Below are 21860 nucleotides of genomic sequence, written 5' to 3' on the forward strand. Positions count from 1 at the left end.
TATGTGTCTCTGTGTGTATGTCTGTATGCGTGTGTCTGTGCGTCTGTATGTGTGTGTCTATGTGTGTGTATGTGTGTGTCTGTATGTGTGTGTCTGCGTCTATGTGTGTGTCTGTGTCTATGTGTGTGTCTATGTGTGTGTCTGTGTGTATGTATGTGTGTGAGTGTGTTTGTATGTGTGTGTGTTTGTGTGTCTGTGTCTATGTGTCTGTGTATGTATGTGTTTGTGTGTCTGTGTCTATGTGTGTGTGTCTGTGTGTCTATGTGTGTGTGTCTGTGTGTATGTTTGTGTGTGTGAGTGCGTTTGTATGTGTGTGTGTTTGTGTGTCTGTGTCTATGTGTGTGTCTGTGTGTATGTATGTGTGTGTCTGTGTATGTGTGTTTGTGTGTCTGTGTCTATGTGTGTGTGTGTCTATGTGTGTCTGTGTGTGTGTTTGTGTCTGTGTCTATATGTGCCTATGTGTGTGTGTCTGTGTGTATGTATGTGTGTGTGTCTGTGTATGTGTGTGTTTGTGTGTCTGTCTCTATGTGCGTGTGTCTGTGTGTCTATGTGTGTCTGTGTGTGTGTGTGTGTTTGTGTGTCTGTGTCTATATGTGTCTATGTGTGTGTGTCTGTGTGTATATATGTGTGTGTCTGTGTGTATGTGTGTGTTTGTGTGTCTGTGTCTATGTGTGTGTGTGTGTATGTATGTGTGTGTGAGTGTGTTTGTATGTGTGTGTGTGAATGATCTGTGTGGTGACCACTACATTGAGAAGCTCTAGGGACTGGGAGACACGGGCAGCTCCGGGCCCAGTGCCTGTCAGTTCCAGCTCGCCGGTGATTGGCCCAAAGTCTGAAAGTGGTTTGCTTGTAGCCTTTCCCTGGAAACACAAAGCCCGGGCTCTCGCTTCCAACTTGTCGGAGCTCCTTATTAAACACACACACACACACACGGTGAGGGCAAAGAGACCAGAAACTGTTGGAACCGAGTCCGTGGCGGTCATTTCTGTGTGCCTGGCAAGACCCACTTTCAGATTGCAAACCCTGTCCTTTCACCCAGAGGGGGAAAAACATCTTGAAAGGCGCAGGAGCTGCCAATCTCAGAGTTCAGGTAGTGTTTTTTTTCCCTGAAACTCTGAGGACTGACTGGGAGCGATCTACAGGGGGCTCTTTACTGTACAGCGGCCGCAGCCGGGAAAGGGAGACGGAGAGAGGGCTGACCTTTTTACACTGTTAATACAAAACCTAAACAGCAGCAGCGGGGGTGCGGGTGCCCCTCGCGGGTTCTGCAGGCCATGACTCTGCGGTCCTCTGACTAAAGTTCAAAGTTTGATCTCCAGTGCGGAAGTGTTGGCACCTACCGACCGGAGCTAATCGCATGGAGGGTTTGCTTGCGAATGTGAAGGACGTGTGATCGACTGTGGGTCTCTCTCTCTCTCTCGTTGGGAGCAATTTGAAAATGGACAGCCCGTACCTGGAACAGCTCCTGCTAGTTCCAGTTTACCGCTCAGAGATTACAGGTATGTGCTTCTGGGGAGGTCCATCTGCACTGAGAGGCACAGAGTCCCAGCCTTGAAAAGTCCTCTTGTTTATGTGCGCCCGCTCGGACCGGGTTGTTTATTAACGAATGGTGTGGGGGGGTGGAGGAGTAATAAAGCACCTTGCATTTATACAGCGCCTTGTCCTTGCCCGAACGGTAATACCGAACCCAAATTTAATCGCACGCACATTAAAATCGGGTCGGTTTCCAACTTGCGCCTCGGTTCCGCTTGTCTGTAAATGCGCCCATCCGTCGCCGTTTGCGGTTGTTTCTGACACCGGCTCAGCAACGGAAAGGGTCTATCCGTTACAACAACTCCCCCACCCCCAGCCTTCCGCCTTCACCACTGGCCGTACCTGCCAATAAGCCGGTCGGTCAATGGTACCTGTGAACCCGGCTGCTTCACACAACTTACTGATAAGAGTTACCACAGCGGCTGTGTCTACCAATGGTTCGCATTCGAGAAAAGGGGGTGGGTGTGTGGAGCGGGTGGGGGGTGGGGTGGGAAGGGGGTATGATGTTGGAGCTGCCACCTTGTAATCACTAGTTGTGTCTTTGACCGTACCTCAACCTGTGTAAACCAGAGAGGCCCTGCACAGGGATAGCATCCTGCTCCTGTGAGTGTGTGTGAGGGAGAGGGAGAGAGAGTGTGAGCGTATGTGTATCTGTGTGTGTTTGTGTGTGTGTATTTCTGTGTGTGTGTGTGCATGTATGTGTGTGTATGTATGTCTGTGAGTGTGTTTGAGTGTGTGTGTGTCTATGTGTGTATTTGTGTGTGTGTGTATGTGCGTGTGTTTGTATGCTTGTGTGTATGTATATCTGAGTGTGTTTGTATGTGTCTGTGAGTGTGTGTCTGTGGGTGTGTATGTGCGTGTGTATGTATGTTTGTGTGTATGTATGTCTGTGAGTGTGTGAGAGAGTGTGTGTGTCTGAGTGTGTGTGTGTATGTGTGTGTATATGCGTGTGTTTGTATGCTTGTGTGTGTATGTCTGTGAGTGTATTTGTGTGTCTGTGAGTGTGCGTCTGTGAGTGTGTGTATGTATGTATGAGTGTGTGTGTGTCTGTGTGTGTATGTGTGTGTGTGCGTATGTATGTATGTTTGTGTGTGTGAGTGTGAGAGTGTGTGTGTGTGTATGTATGTTCGTATGTGTGAGCGAGAAATTCTCTCCCCCTCCTCTGAGCAGACTGCGGAGTGGGTTAACATGAAACCTTTCCCAGTGTGAGCCGAGCCGGAGTGGTGCCTGTTTGCTCCATTCTCCGCTGGATCTCAGGCTGCACGTGGACAGTGTGTACCGCCTCAGGCCATGTCTGTCCCCCCACCTCCCTCACCACCACCCCCCTCTCTCTCTCTCTCTGCTGCCCGCCAGGAACCCATCCTCTCGCCTGTTCTGTAGCGTGTTCGCCTGCAAATTTGTAACTAATGACAATGTGTAATGACACGGCGTGTTGGGAGCAGCCGCCGCTTTGTTTTGTATCCGCGGGGCACCGGGCGGCAGTTAGCAATTGAGTCAGGAATTGAGAGGAAAGTGAAGGTGGTGTCAGATAAGAGGCGAGTCCAGTGATTTCATGTTTAGCTACTTTTCCGAGATTTATGGACGTTCAGAGAAATAATTTTTCTTTTTAAGAACCAGCGTGACAGCTTATATCCCACTCCCCCTCCACCCCCCCCCCCCCAAAAGGGAAACAAAAAGGCAGTGTAATGGGTCAATGTTAGACGGTAATGTTATAGGCAGGGACAATTTTAAACTGCTTCGGGTCGCTGCTGTATTAACGAGAATGAATGGATAATGTATGTGCGTGTGTGTGTGTGTCCCTGTCCTCATGCATCCACGCACCCCATCAGCTTTATTAAACACAAACGGGCTTATTATTCGATGAGAGATTGCACCAGAGCTATCGCCTCTATTCCCCATCGTGTGTGTGTGAGTGTGTGTGTGTGTATGTGAGAGAGTGTGTGAGAGAGTGTGTGTGTGTCTGTGTGTGTGTATGTGAGAGATTGTGTGAGAGAGTGTGTGTGTCTGTGTGAGTATGTGTGTGTGTGTATGCGAGAGAGTGTGTGTCTGTGTGAGTGTGTGTGTGTGTGTGTGTGAGAGAGAGTGTGTGTGTGTGTGTGTGAGTATGTGTGAGAAAGAGAATATGTGTGTTTATGTGTGTGCCTGAGTGTGTGTGTTGTCGGGACATTGTGCTAATATCCCCCAGTCCCAATTTTGGAAAGAAAACAAAACTGCCTCCGTTTATTTGCAGCTTGGAAAACGCGAGGGTTATAAGGAGTGGATTTTCGTTTTGCTTTTGCCTCTGGAGGGGACGACAATGGAATTTCTTCGAGTCTTGTTCTTGCTGTGGGGAGCAGCGGCGCTCTCAGCCGGCGCTAGGGGTGAGTACAGGAACTGGGGTCTCCCCTGTTTCGGGGTCAGGAATGATACAGCTCTTCAGGAGAAGCCCCCTGGGAGTGACTGGCCTGACTTTTTGTATAGTACACAGCAGGGTCTGATCATGTACGTGGACAGCAAACCCGTCTCAATGTATCATTTAAAGTCGCTTTTGGGGTTCATTCAGTCGTTGAAGTGTGAGTTAATATAATTTTGCCTAAAACAAAGGTTACGCTTCTGAGAGTTTCCTGGTGTGAACTTGGGTAAGAGCCTCTCTCTATCTGAAACACCGTTTCTGGAAAGTCTGAAATCGGATGCACTGCAAACATCACATCAGGTAGTGTCCTGCCTCAGGGTGGGGGGGGGGGAAACAGTTACATCCCACTCCCTCCTCCCCATCCCCACCCATACCCCCCCACCCCATCCTCCGCTTCCTAAATTCCCGGTGGACAAGGCGAAGCCACACATTACTGGAAGTAACGTCGAGTTCACTTCCCCTCTAAACTAGGTGGCGATTTCTTCCCAATGATTCAATCCAGATGCTTCCCAGTTTTCCTTCGGCAGGCGAGTAAGAAGAAACAAAGATAATGACCGGGATGAATGGGATCCCGGAGACTGTTTTTCCGTGTGATATGCCACGGTGGCACGGAAAGATCCCATAGCGGCTGGGGAAGTGGAGGAGTGGGTAGGGAGGAGGGAACAACGCAACCATCTCCTTTTGTTCACAGTCACAGAGTCGATCTTGACCAAGATGGTTATACATTATAACCGCACGTGTCAAAAACATTCGACAATGGTGAATATTTGGCAGGTAGATACACTGAGATGTTTTTGTCTCTGTGTGAGGGACGAGTCCGATTGAGTCTGGTGTATAATGTTGGATTTCCACTGTAGAATCCGCACTTAATTAACTCGAGCTAGACTTTTCCCCACTGTCAAAAACCCCGGTTATTTTGTTAAAAAGAGACAGCGAGTGAACCGAAGCAGACACAGGACACATTTATCCATCTGCCCGTCCATCTACAGTATAATTGCTGTTATGACTGATTTGCCCAGTTCCTAGGTTAAATAAACATCGGATGTGAATTCTGTATCTTTTGTTGATTGCATAGCCTGCCCATTGTAACTGGTTTAAACAAAACTGACAGATAACTAACAGTCATTATTTAATTAAACGATTTCAATTCTCAGGAAGAATTCCAGCCAATAACTGGAGGCCACTTCCGCACAGTTTGTTTTAAAATAACATGACAATTCTCATTGCGATCGATTAGAACTGCAATGGAGAGGGGAGGGATGGGAGTGAGTGAGTGAGTTCCAAGGTTAAATGTTGTGCACTGTGTAGGCACGGTGGGAGCGGGCGACTTTAGCAGACAGGTTCAGCGGGACGTGTGTTTTCGCTTCTGACAAGAGATTCAGTTCACGGAAGCGAGTAAGAGCCGGAGTCTGGTGCCTGTTAGTTCAATCCCTGGAGAGCAGGGGGTTGGTTTGAAGCCGTGTTTTCAGGACCACGCTGATAGGAACCCTACAATCCTGCTCTGGGATCTGGTGGAGGGCTCAATGTCCCGGTGCATAGGCCACTCACATTTCCAATGGCCGAGGAGAAAAGTGAATACATGGGGCTGGGAGGGGAGGAGTGGAGGGTGTTCTCTGGAGTGCTTCAGTCCCCATCTCCCGCACTTGTTTGGGTCACTGGGCTGCACCCATTATGGTCTGCCGGGTTTAATACATTTCCAAGCGGGATTCCGAGGAGGTTCGGGATTGGGAGAGAGCACCTGCAGGCACTTTCACTGACGGAACTGGATTTAACTTAATTGAAGAAAACACAACGGATTTCCAGGGCACCAGGGAGAAAGCGGGCTTTGGGGCTAACGAGATGACTCATTCAGAGGGTCAGCACAGACAAGATGGGCCAAATAGTCGCATGCCTCGCCGCGAAGTGGAGATAAAAACAGCATCGAACCAGGCTGAGACAGAAACTCTTAACTGGTCAATATGGACATAGAGCATCATTACGGGAGGGGCGGGGGTTGGTGAATGGGCCGAATGGCGTTCCCGCTGTAGCTGTTCCTGGTGTGGTTTAGCTATCGCTGTAAGGTGTACCCAGCTGGGTACAGTGGGCACGGACCGTTTGATAAAGTTGTCGGGAGAACGTTCCCTTTCTCTTGCTCGAGTTACAACAACCCCCAGTGTGGCTGCAGGAGAGGGAGGGGGTAATTCCTCCCCTGGGAATACCGCAGAGGCTTGGCGACCTGATCCTCACTCGGTGCTTCTCCCAAACGGTCCGGGAATGGATTTATTCTGAAGAAAGCTACCTCGAGTTTTCTCTCCACCAGCTGCTGCCAGATCCGCTGAGTTTCTCCAGCAATTTCAGATTTATTTTAGCGTCGCTTTCAGCATTAGTTTCGGGTTTGCAGTATCCGCAGTAGCTGGTGTTTCGGTATGTAGTGTTGGTGGCGATTTCCAGGACTGAGGGGGACTCACTGGACAAGGGATTGAAGCCGTAATCTGTCAGGTGGAGGGGGGGGGGGTGAATTTCATATGCACCCCTCCCCCCACACCCCTTTCTTTACACCCGCAGTTCAGTTCTGAGCGTTATGACAGGGCAGCAGGTCTTGCAGGGTAACTTTAGTGCTTTTGGGAGTTGAGTTGCTGATGTGACTGCATGCATCTGCAACAGAGATTGGGGAATGCGCTACTGAACCCTCCCTCTCAGGGGGCAGACTGATCTCCAGGGCCAGGCATTTTGTTGGGGTTCAGTACAGCCACCCCCACCGTCGTCTCCCTCATCAATGATGCCAAACAAGGTTGGGATATCTGGTCGGCATGGCTGAGTTGGACCGAAGGGTCTGTTTCCGTGCTGTATAACTCTATGACTCTCTGAATAAATATGGGATCCGTTTGCGTTTGGGAACCTGGAAAACGTTTGCTCAATTCTCTGTTTCACATCCCCGAGCGAACCCATGCACTGGCCCTGAACACAGGGTGTTTTTGACGGCGAGGCAAAAAGTGAGGGCTGCAGATGCTGGAGACTAGAGTGGTGCTGGAAAAGCACAGCAGGTCAGGCAGCATCCGAGCAGCAGGAAAATCCTGGTGTTCAGCACAGCTCAGGCTCCTTCCTTTTTCAGTTCGTTTGACGAGCATCCTTCCTCCCAAACGCTGTCTTCCCAACCCTCCCCTCACCAATGTGTAGCAACAGTCTAAGCCACTTCACTGTGATAAACATTCTCACATTCTGGCCATTCTCACAGTGAGGGAGTTCCTCCCAAAATTCCCAGTGGGAATTTCTGTAGTGACTTTTTGATCCCTAATGCTGGCGATTTTCTCCCTGGCCATGCTCATCTTTCCCAGACTTAAGTGTTTAATCACATCATACCCCCAACCTTCCCTTTTTCACTCAGGGGGAAGGGGATAAAAATAACATCCTGCCCCATTTGGCTCGATTCAGAGCCGTCACTTTCTTCCGAATGCCCTGGGCTGCAGTGTCAGGTCCTGCAGTGTAAGTTAAGGTGTGTGTTTTTTTTTATTTCAAAAATATCCTTTATTCGTAAAATAATCATAAAATAATTTGATGGACTGTACATTAGGTAATGCCATACATATGTCAACATTTACATACACAGCTCAGAACCATGATTATATACAGGTCTGTGCATTCCTCGCTCTTTTGCCCATAGATTGAGGTGTAACTTAAGGGGTGCTGCCGGTTTGTCTGAGATGAGGAAAAATTCCCACAGCGCCGGGTGATTGCCCCTCCGCAGTCGGCTCACTTTGTGGGAACACAGGCACTTCAGTCAGTGTGCCGAGATTGGAAGGCGGTTTTGTTTGACTGGGAACGACTCTAGCGCCGTCCTCACTCCCTGTCAGCTTTGTAGAATCCAACTCAGGCCCGAACTGTTTATTTAAGCCCGCACTTCACTATTGAGCGTTTTTAACATGCAAATTGTTTGTCTTCGCCAATCTAGTACATCCTCTATATTTTTCCCCTGAATCTCGAAACACTTGGAATAAATCAATGCAATACTGAATTTGAAACTCACATCGGTTTCACCTGATTTTCCGTTTCTCTCCCAAATCTCCTTAATTCACAGGTTTTTAACTGCAGATTTTACACCCAAGTTGATTGTCACGAATATCCGACGGGATTTGCATAATTTACGATTTTTTTGGGGGGCGAGAAAGAATAGGAAGCCACTTTCTTTAAAGCTGCCCCTGTGCACCTCAAGAGACAACAGGCGGTGTTTGCAGAGTTTGACTTGGTTTAGCCAGAACAATACAGTGATGATGGAGTGCAGTCCCTTCATAGAAACCGAGACAAAAGCCGTCACTTTAAAAGCATTTTTACGGCCCCTCTGTGCTCAATCCTTAGCGGCGGAAGCGGCCCGCGGAAATTGTTGTCGTTGCTTTATTCCAATAATTTCTCCAGGAAGTAGATAAGATTTAATGGACAGCGATCTGATTCCAGGATTTCCCCTGTCTGCCCTGCTCGGCGCTGCCTGAAGCTCGTTCTGAATTGTACAGTGACATCCTGAGGCTGGGACCACGGGGGGTGGGGGAATGGACCGTCCGTCTGGTTCAAGCCAATGGCCCACTTCTCGTTTCCGTACACCACCTACCTCCCCCCCACACCCCCACCACCTACTTCCCACCCCCCACACACACACCACCTACCGCCCACCATCCCCCCCATTCACACACCACCTATCCCCCACCCCCCCACACACACCACCTACCTCCCACCCCACACACTCACACACCACCTACCTCCCACCCCACACACTCACACACCACCTACCTCCCACCCCCCCCACACATACCACCTACCTCCCACCATCCCCCCCATTCACACACCACCTATCCCCCAACCCCCACACACACACCACCTACCTCCCACACAACACACTCACACACCACCTACCTCCCCCCCACACCCCCACCACCTACCTCCCACCCCCCACACACACACCACCTACCGCCCACCCCCCCATACACACACCTCCCACCCCCCCATACACACACCACCTATCTCCCACCCCCCCACACCCCCCACCACCTACCTCCCACCCTCCACACACACACCACCTACCTCCCAACCCCCACACACACCACCTACCTCCCAGCCCCCACTCACACACCACCTACCTCCCACCATCACCCACACTCACACACCACCTACTTCCCACCCCCCCCACACACCACCTACCTCCCACCCCCCCCACACACACCACCTACCTCCCACCCCCCCAACACACACACCATCTACCTCCCACCACCACAACACACACACCACCTACCTCCCACCATCCCCCACACTCACACACCACCTACTTCCCACCCCCCCACACACACACCACCTACCTCCCACCCCCCCACACACACCACCTACCTCCCACCCCCCCACACACATCACCTACCTCCCACCCCCCACACACACACCACCTACATCCCACCCCCCCACACACACACCATCTACCTCCCACGCCCCCAACACACACACCACCTACCTCCCACCCCCTCACACACCACCTACCTCCCACTCCCCACACTCACACACCACCTACCTCCCACCATCCCCCACACTCACACACCACCCACTTCCCACCCCCCCCACACACACCACCTACCTCCCACCCCCCCACACACACCACCTACCTCCCAACCCCCCACACACCACCTACCTCCCACCCCCCCACACACACCACCTACCTCCCACCCCACACTCACACACCACCTACCTCCCACCCCCCCCCAACACACACACCATCTACCTCCCACCCCCCCAACACACACACCACCTACCTCCCACCATCCCCCACACTCACACACCACCTACTTCCCACCCCCCACACACACACCACCTACCTCCCACCCCCCCCACACACACCACCTACCTCCCACCCCACACACACACGCCACCTACCTCCCCCCCCCCCCACACACACCACCTACCTCCCACCCCCCCACACACACCATCTACCTCCCACGCCCCCAACACACACACCACCTACCTCCCACCCCCCCACACACCACCTACCTCCCACTCCCCACACACACACACCACCTACCTCCCATCCCCCCACACACACACCACCTACCTCCCCCCCCCACCCCCCCACACAAACCACCTACCTCCCACCCCCCCACACACACCACCTACCTCCCACCACCCCACCCCCCCACACACACCACCTACCTCCCACCCCCCCACACACACACCACCTACCTCCCACCCCCCCACCCCCCCACACAAACCACCTACCTCCCACCCCCCACACACACCACCTACCTCCCACCCCAACACACACACACCACCTACCTCCCACCCCCCCCACACACACCACCTACCTCCCACCACCCCCCCACACACCACCTACCTCCCACCCCCCCCACACACACACCACCTACCTCCCACCCCACACTCACACACCACCTACCTCCCACCCCCCCACACACACACCACCTACCTCCCACCCCCCCACACACACCACCTACCTCCCACCCCAACACACACACACCACCTACCTCCCACCCCCCCACACACACCACCTACCTCCCACCACCCCCACACACACCACCTACCTCCCACCACCCCCACACACACACCACCTACCTCCCACCCCACACTCACACACCACCTACCTCCCACCCCCCCACACACACACCACCTACCTCCCACCCCCCCACACACACCACCTACCTCCCACCCACCCCACACACACACCACCTACCTCCCATCCCACACTCACACACCACCTACCTCCCACCCTAACACACACACACCACCTACCTCCCACCCCCCACACACACACCACCTACCTCCCACCCCCCCAACACACACACACCACCTACCTCCCACCCCCCGCACACACAGCACCTACCTCCCACCCCACACTCACACACCACCTACTACCCACCCCCCCACACACACACCACGTACCTCCCACACCACACACTCACACACCACCTACCTCCCACCCCACACTCACACATCACCTACCACCCACCCTACACATACACACCACCTACCTCTCACCCCACACTCACACACCACCTACTTCCCAACCCCCACACTCACACACCACCTACCTCCCAACCCTCACACTCACACACCACCTACCTCCCACCCCACACACTCACACACCACCTACCGCCCACCCCACACACGCACACCACCTACTGCCCATCCCACACTCACACACCACCTTCCTCCCACACACCACATACACACCACCTACCTCCCACCACACACTCACACAACCTACCTCCCACCCCACACACACACTTTCCCCCTCACTCACACACATTTTCCCCCAAACTCACAAACACTTTCCCCCACACTCACGCACACTTTCCCCATATTCACACTCACTTTCTCCCAAACTCACACACACTTCCCCCCACTGACACACACTTCCTCTGAACACACACGCTTCCCCCACACTCAAACACACTTTCCCCCACTCTCAGATACAGATTCCCCACATTCACACACACTTTCCCCACACTCATACACACTTCCCCACACTCATTAACACTTCTCCACACTCACACACACACCAACAACACTCATACACACTTTCCCCAACACTATGCACACTTCCCCCACACTCACACACACTTTTCCCCCACACTCACACACAGATTCCCCACATTCACACACACTTTCTCCCACACTCACACGTACTTACACCACACACACACTTTCCCCACACTCACACACTTCCCCTACACACACAATTACCCCCACACTCACACACACTTTCCCCCAAACTCACACACACTTTCCCCCAAACTCACGCACACTTCCCCTCCCACACACAATTACCCCCAAACCTGCACACACTTTCCCCCACACTCACACAAACGTTCCCCCCACACTCACACACACATTCCCCACACTCATGCACACTTTCCTCCACATGCACACACACTTTCCCCACACTCAGACACACTTTCCCCCATACTCACACTCACTTTCTCCCAACCTCACACACACGTTTACTCCCCCACACTGACGCACACTTTCCCCCCCACAATCACGTACACCTTCCCCACACTCACACACACTTCCCCCACACTCACACACACTTTCCCCTACACTCACGCACACTTCCCCCCACAATCATGCACACTTGCCGCACACTCACACACACTTTCCCCCAAACTCACGCATACCTTTAACCTACACTGACACACACTTTCCCCCACACTCACACACACTTTCCCCCACACTCATACACACTTCCCCACACTCATTAACACTTCTCCACACTCACACACACACCAACAACACTCATACACACTTTCCCCAACACTCATGCACACTTCCCCCACATTCACACACACTTTCCCCCACACTCACACATAGATTCCCCACATTCACACACACTTTCTCCCACACTCACACATACTTACCCCACACTCACACACACTTACCACCACACTCACACACTTTCCCCACACTCACACACACTTCCCCCTACACACACAATTACCCCCACACTCACACACACTTTTCGCCTTCACTCACACACACTTTCCCCCAAACTCACACACACTTTCCCTCACACTCACACACACGTTCCCCACACTCACACACATGTTCCCCACACTCACACACACTTCCCCCCCCCACAAACACACCTTTCCCCCACACGCACACACACTTTCCCCACCACACACACTTTCCCCTCACTCACACACACTTCCCCTGAACACACCCACTTCCCCCACACTGATACACACTTTTCCCCAACACTCACACACAGATTCCCCACATTCACACACACTTCCTCCCACACTCACACATACTTACCCGCACACTCACACACTTTCCCCACAGTCTCACACACACTTCCCCCGAACACACACACACACACACACACACTTTCTCCCACACTCACACAAACTTACCCCACACTCACACACACTTACCCCACACTCACACACTTTCCCCACAGTCTCACACACACTTCCCTGAACACACACACACACACACACATACACACACTTTCCCCACACTCACACACACATCCTACCCACACACAAAATTACCGCCACACTCGCACACACTTTCCCCCACACTCATGCACACTTTCCACCACACTCACACACACTTTTCCCACACTCAGACACACTTGCCCCCCACACTCACACATACAATCCCCACAGTCATGCACACTTTCCCCCAAACTCACACACACTTTCCCCACACTCACACACACTTCCCCACACTCAGGCAAACTTTCGCCCACGCTCACACTCACTTTCTTCCAACCTCACACACAGGTTCCCCCCCCACACTGACGCACACTTTCCCCCCACAATCACGTACACCTTCCCCACACACACACTTCCCCCACACTCACACACTTCCCCCACACTCACACACACTTTCCCCTACACTCACGCACACTTTCCCCCACACTCATGCACACTTCCCCCCACAATCATACACACTTGCCGCACACTCACACACACTTTTCCCCACACTCATGCACACCTTTAACCTACACTCACACACACCTTCCCCCACACTCACACACACTTTCCCCCACTCTCACACGCACTTCCCCCAGAACACACACTTCCTCCCACACTCATGCACACTTTCCCCCATACTCATACACACTTGCCCCACACTCACACACACTTTTCCCTTCACTCACACACTTTCCCTCAAACTCACACACACTTTCCCCCACACCCACACACACTTGCCCTCACACTCACACACATGTTCCCCACACTCACACACACGTTCCCCACACTCACACACACTGGCCCCCACATTCATACACACTTTCCACATACTCACACACGCTTCTCCCACACTAATGCACACTTTCCTCCACACTCACACACACTTTCCCCACACACACACACACTTTCCCCCCACACTCACAACACATTCCCCACACTCATGCACACTTTCCTCCACACTCAGACACACTTTCCCCCATACTCACACTCATTTTACCCCAAACTCACACACACGTTTCCCGCCCCCCACTGACACACTTTCCCCCCACAATCACGTTCACCTTCCCCACACTCACACATACCTTCGTCCACACACGCACACTTCCCCCACACTCATGCACACTTGCCCCTCACTACACACACTTTCCCCCACACTCACACACACCTTTAAACTACACTCACACACACTTACCCCATACGCGCACACACTTTCCTCCAAACTCACACACACTTTCCCCCACACTCACAAACACTTCCACCCCAACACACACTTCCCCACACTCACACACACTTTCCCCCACACACACACATACTTATCCCCTACACTCACACACAATTCCCCCACACTCAGACACACTTCCCCCCCACACTCACATATACATTCCCCACACTCATGCACACTTTCCCCACACTCAGACACACTTTCCCCCCACACCCAGACACACATTCCCCACACTCATGCACACTTTCCTCCACACTCACACACACTTTCCTCACTCTCAGATACACTTTCCCCCACACTCACACTCACTTTCTCCCAAACTCACACACACGTTCCCCCCACCACTGACACACACTTTCCTCCCACAATCACGTACACCTTCCCCACACTCACACAATCCTTCGCCCACACATGCACACTTCCCCCACATCCATGCACACTTGCCCCACACTACACACACCTTCCCCACACTCACACATACCTTCGCCCACACATGCACACTTTCCCCACACTCATGCACACTTGCCCCACACTACACACACTTTCCCCCACACTCACACACACACCTTTAACCTACACTCACAAACACTTTCCCCCACACTCACACACACTTGCCCCCCCAGCACACACACTTCCCTACATTCACACACACTTTCCCCCACACTCACACACACTTTCTCCGACACTCACACACACTTTCCCCCTCACTTACACACACTTTCCACATAACACACACACACACTCTCCCCCACTCTCATGCACCCTTTCCCCCATACGCACACCCACTTTCTCCCAAACTCACTCATACCACACCCACACTCACACATACTCTCCCCACACTCAGACACACTTTCCACCATACTCACACTCACTTTCTCCCAAGCTGACACACACTTCCCCCTACTACTGACAAACACTTTCCCCCCACACTCACACACCATCCCCCCACACTCACACATACTTTCACCCACACTCACACACACATCCCACCCACACACAAACTTACCTCCACAGTCGCACACACTTTCCCCCACACTCAGACACACTTTCCCCCCATACTCACACATACGTTCTCCACACTCATGCACACTTTCCCCCACACTCACACACTTCCCCCATACTCACCCACACTTAGACCCACACTCAGACACACTTTCCCCCATACTCACACTCACTTTCTCCCACACTCATGCACACCTTTCCCCAACACTCACACACACTTTCCCCACACTCACACACACTTCACCACACTCACACATACTTTCGCCCACAGTCACACATCCTCTACCCCACACTCACACACACTTTCCCCCACACTCATACATACTTCTCCACACTCACACACACTTCCTCACACTCAGACACACTTCCCACCACACTCACACACACTTTCCCCCCACACTCAGACACACATTCCCCACACTCATGCACACTTTCCCCCACACTCACACACACTTTCGCCACACTCAGACACACTTTCCCCTATACTCACACTCACTTTATCCCAATCTGACACACACTTCCCCCTACTACTGACACACACTTTCCCCCCACACTCACGCACACCTTCCCCACACTCACACACACTTTCCCCCACACTCACACACACTTGTCCCCTCTCTCATATACACTTTCCCCACACTCACACACACTTTCCCCCATACTCACACTCACTTTCTCCCAAACTCACACACAAACTCCCCCCCCCACTGACACACACTTTCCCCCCACAATCACGTACACCTTCCCCACATTCACACACACTTCCCTCACACTCATACACACTTTCCCCCACACTCACACACACTTCCCCCCCATACGCACACACGCTTTCCTCCAAACTCACACACACTTTCCCCCACACTCACACACACTTCCACCCCAACACACACTTCCCCACATTCACACACACTTCCCACATTCACACACACTTCCCCCACTACACACACCCTTCCCCCACTACACACACCCTTCCCCCACTACACACACCCTTTCCCTACATTGACACACTCTTCCCACCACACTCACACAAACCTTTCCCCACACTCACACACTCTTCCCCCCAGACCCACACACACTTTCCTCCCACATTCACACATACTTTCCCCACACTCACACACACTTCACCACACTCACCGCACACTTCCCTCACACACACACACTTTCCCCACACTCATACACACTTTCCCCACACTCACACACACTTTCCCCACACTCACACCTACTTTCACCCACACTCACACACCCTCTACCCCACACTCACACACACACTTTCTCCCACAATCGCACAGACTTCCCCCCCAACACACACACTTCCCCACATACACACATACTTGCCCCACACTCACACACACGTTCTCCCACACAGTTTCCCCACACTCACACACAATTCACCACACTCACCCCACACTTCCCTCACACACACTTTCCCCCACACTCATACACACTATCCCCTCCACACACACACACTTTCCCCCCACACTCAGATACACATTCCCCACACTCAGACACACTTTCCCCTATACTCACACTCACTTTATCCCAAACTGACACACACTTCCCCCACTACGGACACACACTTGCCCCCCACACTCACGCACACCTTCCCCCGACACCCACACACACTTTCCCCACACTAACCACACATTTCCCCCCACACACAATTACTCCCACACTCGCACACACATTCCCCTACACTCACACACACTTGTCCCCTCACTCATATACACTTTCCCCACATTCACATACACTTCCCACACACTCAGACACACTTTCCCCACACTCAGACACACTTTCCCCCATACTCACACTCACCTTCTCCCAAACTCACACACAAATTCCCCCCCCCACTGACACACACTTTCCCCCCACAATCACATACACCTTCCCCACACTCACACACACTTCCCCCACACTCACACACACTTCCCTTCCAGCACACACACTTCCCGACACTCACATACACTTCCTTCCACACTCATGCACACCTTTCCCCTACACTCACACGCACTTTCCCTCATACGCACACACACTTTCCTCCAAACTCACACATACTTCCCCCCACACTCACACACACTTCCACCCCAACACACACTTCCCCACACTCACACACACTTTCCCCCACACTCACACACACTTTCCCCCACACTCACACACCCCTTCCCCACACTCACACACACTATCTGCATAGCTCACACACACTTTCCCCCATACTCACACTCGCTTTCTCCCAAACTCACACACATTTCCCTCCCCACTGACACACACATCCCCCACATTCACTTATCCCCTACACTCACACACAATTTTCCCCACAATGACACACACTTATCCCCTACACTCACACACAATTTCCCCACACTCACACACCCTTTCCCCACACTCACACACTTTCCACCTCACTCACACACTTGCCCCCTCACTCACACACTTGCCCCCTCACTCACATACACTCTCTGCATAGCTCACACACACACACTTTCCCCCACACTCACGCACACTTTACCCCATACTCACACTTGCTTTCTCCCAAACTCACACAACTTCCCTCCCCACTGACACACACTAACCCCCACATTCACACATACTTTCACCCACACTCACACACACTTTCCCCTCACACTCATACACTTCCCCACACTTAGACCCACACTCATGCACACTTTCCACCATACACACACTTGCCCCCACACTCACACACACTTCCCCCACAACGCTCACCCTTCCCCTACACTCACACACACTTCCCACCACACTCACACATACTTTCCCCACACTCACACGTACTTTCCTCACACTCACACACACTTTCTCCCACACTCGCACAGACTTTCCACCAAACACACACACTTCCCCACATACACACACACTTGCCCCCACACTCACACAAATATTCCCCCACACTCACACAGACTTTTCCCCGACACTCACACAGTTTCCCCACACTCGTACACACTTTCCCATACACTCATACACACTTTGCCCCACACTCACACACACTGGTCCCCACACTCATACACACTTTCCCCACCCTCACACATGCTTCCCCCACACTCACACACACTTTCCCACACTCATGCACACTTTCCCCCATACTCACACACACTTTCCCCACACTCAGACACACTTTCCCCCATACTCATACTCACTTTCACCCAACCTAACACACACTTCCCCCTACTACTGACAAACACTTTCCCACCACACTCACGCACATCATTCCCCCACACTCACACATACGTTCACCTACACTCACACACACATTCCCCACACTCACACACACTTCGCACCCACACACAATATTACCCCCACTCGCACACACTTTCTTACACATTCATACACACTTTCCCCAACACTCACACACACTTGCCCCCCAACCTCACACACACTTCTCCCCAAGCAAACACACTTCCCCACACTCACAAGCACTTCCCCTCACATTCACACACACATTCCCCACACTCATGCACACTTTTCCCCACCCTCAGACACACTTTCCCCCACACACACACTCACTTTCTCCAAACTCACGCACACGTTCCCACCCCCCACTGACACACACTTTCCCCCCACAATCACGTACTCCTTCCCGTACTCACACATACTTTCGCCCACATACACACACTTCCCCCACAATCACACACACTTTACCCCAAACTCACACACATTTTCCCCCAAACTCAAACACACTTTCCCCCACACTCACACATACCTTTCCCCAACACTCACACACACTTTCCCCACACTCATACACACTTCCCCACCAGTACACACACTTCCCTACACTCACACACCCTTCCCCACACTCATACACACTTCCCCACCATACACACACTTCCCTACACTCACACACCCTTCCCCACACTCAGACACACTTCCCACCACACTCACACACACTTTCCCCACACTCATACACACTTCCCCACCATACACACACTTCCCTACACTCACACACCCTTCCCCACACTCAGACACACTTCCCACCACACTCACACACACTTTCCCCACACTCATACACACTTCCCCACCATACACACACTTCCCTACACTCACACACCCTTCCCCACACTCAGACACACTTCCCACCACACTCACACACACTTTCCCCACACTCATGCACACTTCCCCCCACATTCACACACACTTTCCCCACACTCACACACACTTCCCCCCCACATTCACACACACATTCCCCACACTCATGCACACTTTCCCCCACACTCAAACACACATTCCCCCATACACACACTCATTTTCTCCCACACACTCACACACTTCCCCCACACTCATACACACTTCCCTACACTCACACACCCTTCCCCACACTCAGACACATTTCCCCACACACACACACTTTCCCCCCACACTCACGCACACACTTTCCACCACACTCACACACACATTCACCGACACTCACACACACATTCCCCACACTCAAACACACTTTCCCCCCACATTGACACACACTTCCCCCACACTCACACACACTTTCCCCAATACTCACACTGAATTTCTCCCAAACTGACACACACTTCCCCCATTACTGACACACACTTTCCACCCACACTCACACACCCTTTCCCCCACACTCATACACACTTCCCCACACATATGCACACTTTCCTGCACACTCACACACACTTTCCCCTATGCTTACACACACTTTCCTCCAAACTCACACACACTTTCCCCCATACTCACACACACTTTCCCCCATACTCACACTTACTTTCTCCCAAAGTCACACACACTCCCCCCCCACTGCCACACAGTTTCCCCCCATAATCACATACACCTTCCCCACACTCACACACACTTCCCCCACACTCACTCACACCACACACACTTTCTCCCAAACTCGCACACACTTTCCCCCACACTCACACACACTTTACCCCAAACTCACACACACTTTCCCCCACACTCACACACACTTTCCCCCACACTATCCGCACAACTCACACACACACACACTTTCCCCCTCACTCAAACACACTATCTGCACAACTCACACACACTTTCCCCAACACTCACACACTTTCCCCCTCACTCATACACTCTTGCCCCCACACTCACACTCACTTCCCCCACACTCACACACACTTATACACACACTCACACACACTTTCCCCCACACTCACACACAATTTCCCCCTCACTCAAACGCACTATCTGCACAACTCACACACACACTTTCCCCCACAGTCACACACACTTTCTCCCATACGCGCACACACTTTCCTCCAAACTCACACACACTTTCCCCCACACTCACACACACTTCCACCCCAACACACACTTCCCCACACTCACACACACTTAGAACCACACTCAGACACTCTTCCCACCACACTCACACAAACTTTCCCTCACTCACACACACATTCACCGACACTCACACACACATTCCCCACACTCATGCACACTTTCCCCCCACACTGACACACACTTCCCCCAGACTCTCACACACTTTCCCCAATACTCACACTGAATTTCTCCCAAACTGACACACACTTCCCCCTACTACTGACACACACTTTCTCCCCACACTCACACACACTTTCCCCCACACTCACACACACATTCCCGATACTCAGACACACTTTTCCCCATACTCACACTCACTTTCACCCAAAGTCGCACACACTTCCTCACACACACTTTCCCCACACTGAGACACACTTCCCCCCCACACTCACACATACGTTCTCCACACTCATGCACACTTTCCCCCACACTCACACACTTCCCCCATACTCACACACACTTAGACCCACACTCAGACACACTTTCCCCCATACTCACACTCACTTTCTCCCACACTCATGCACACCTTTCCCCAACACTCACACACACTTTCCCCCACACTCACACATATTTTCACCCACAGTCACACATCCTCTACCCCACACTCACACACACTTTCCCCCACACTCACACACACTTCACCACACTCACCACACACTTTCCTCCCACACACACACACTTTCCCCTACACTCATACATACTTCCCACCACACTCACACACACTCTCCCCACACTCAGACACACATTCCCCCCACAGACACACATTCCCCCCACACTCAGACACACATTCCCCACACTCGTGCACACTTTCGCCCACACTCACACACACTTTCCCCCACACTCAGACACACTCTCCCCACACTCAGACACACTTTCCCCCCACACTCAGACACACATTCCCCACACTCGTGCACACTTTCGCCCACACTCACACACACTTTCCCCCACACTCAGACACACTCTCCCCACACTCAGACACACTTTCCCCCCACACTCAGACACACATTCCCCACACTCGTGCACACTTTCGCCCACACTCACACACACTTTCCCCCACACTCAGACACACTTTCCCCACACTCAGACACACTTTCCCCTATACTCACACTCACTTTATCCCAATCCGACACACACTTCCCCTACTACTGACACACACTTTCGGGAATCAATCACGTACACCTTCCCCACACGCACACATACTTTTGCCCACACTCACACACACTTCTCCCACGTGCACAGACACCACACACACTTCCCCCAAACTCCCACACACTTTCCCATACTCATACACACTTCCCCCTCGCACACACACTTCCCTACACTCACACACACTTTCCCCACACTCATGCACACTTTCCCCCACACTCACGCATACCTTTTCCCTACTCACACACACTTCCCCCCATACTCACACACTTTCCCCACACATATACACACTTTCCCCCAACACGCACTTCCCCAG

The 21860-nt window shown here is 52.3% G+C and overlaps 1 protein-coding gene across 4 annotated transcripts in view; it reads left to right on the forward strand.

The window, feature by feature from the left end:
• Window positions 1-857: 857 nt before the first annotated feature.
• LOC132827677 (fibroblast growth factor receptor-like 1) overlaps window positions 858-21860 on the forward strand; it is a 304917-nt gene continuing 283914 nt past the window's right edge. Inside the window, exons 1-2 of one of the 4 annotated variants that reach the window (XM_060844604.1) lie at window positions 858-1499; window positions 3764-3893. In XM_060844604.1, coding sequence (XP_060700587.1) covers window positions 3830-3893 — 64 coding nt within the window. In that variant the 5' untranslated portion in view covers window positions 858-1499; window positions 3764-3829. Of the gene's footprint in view, window positions 1500-2061; window positions 2137-2876; window positions 2950-3763; window positions 3894-21860 lie in introns of those variants that run through there. The other 3 variants (XM_060844365.1, XM_060844443.1, XM_060844522.1) reach the window with 3 other exon arrangements.

This window comes from Hemiscyllium ocellatum, chromosome 1 (genome assembly GCF_020745735.1).
Source record: "Hemiscyllium ocellatum isolate sHemOce1 chromosome 1, sHemOce1.pat.X.cur, whole genome shotgun sequence".
NCBI lineage: Eukaryota > Metazoa > Chordata > Chondrichthyes > Orectolobiformes > Hemiscylliidae > Hemiscyllium > Hemiscyllium ocellatum.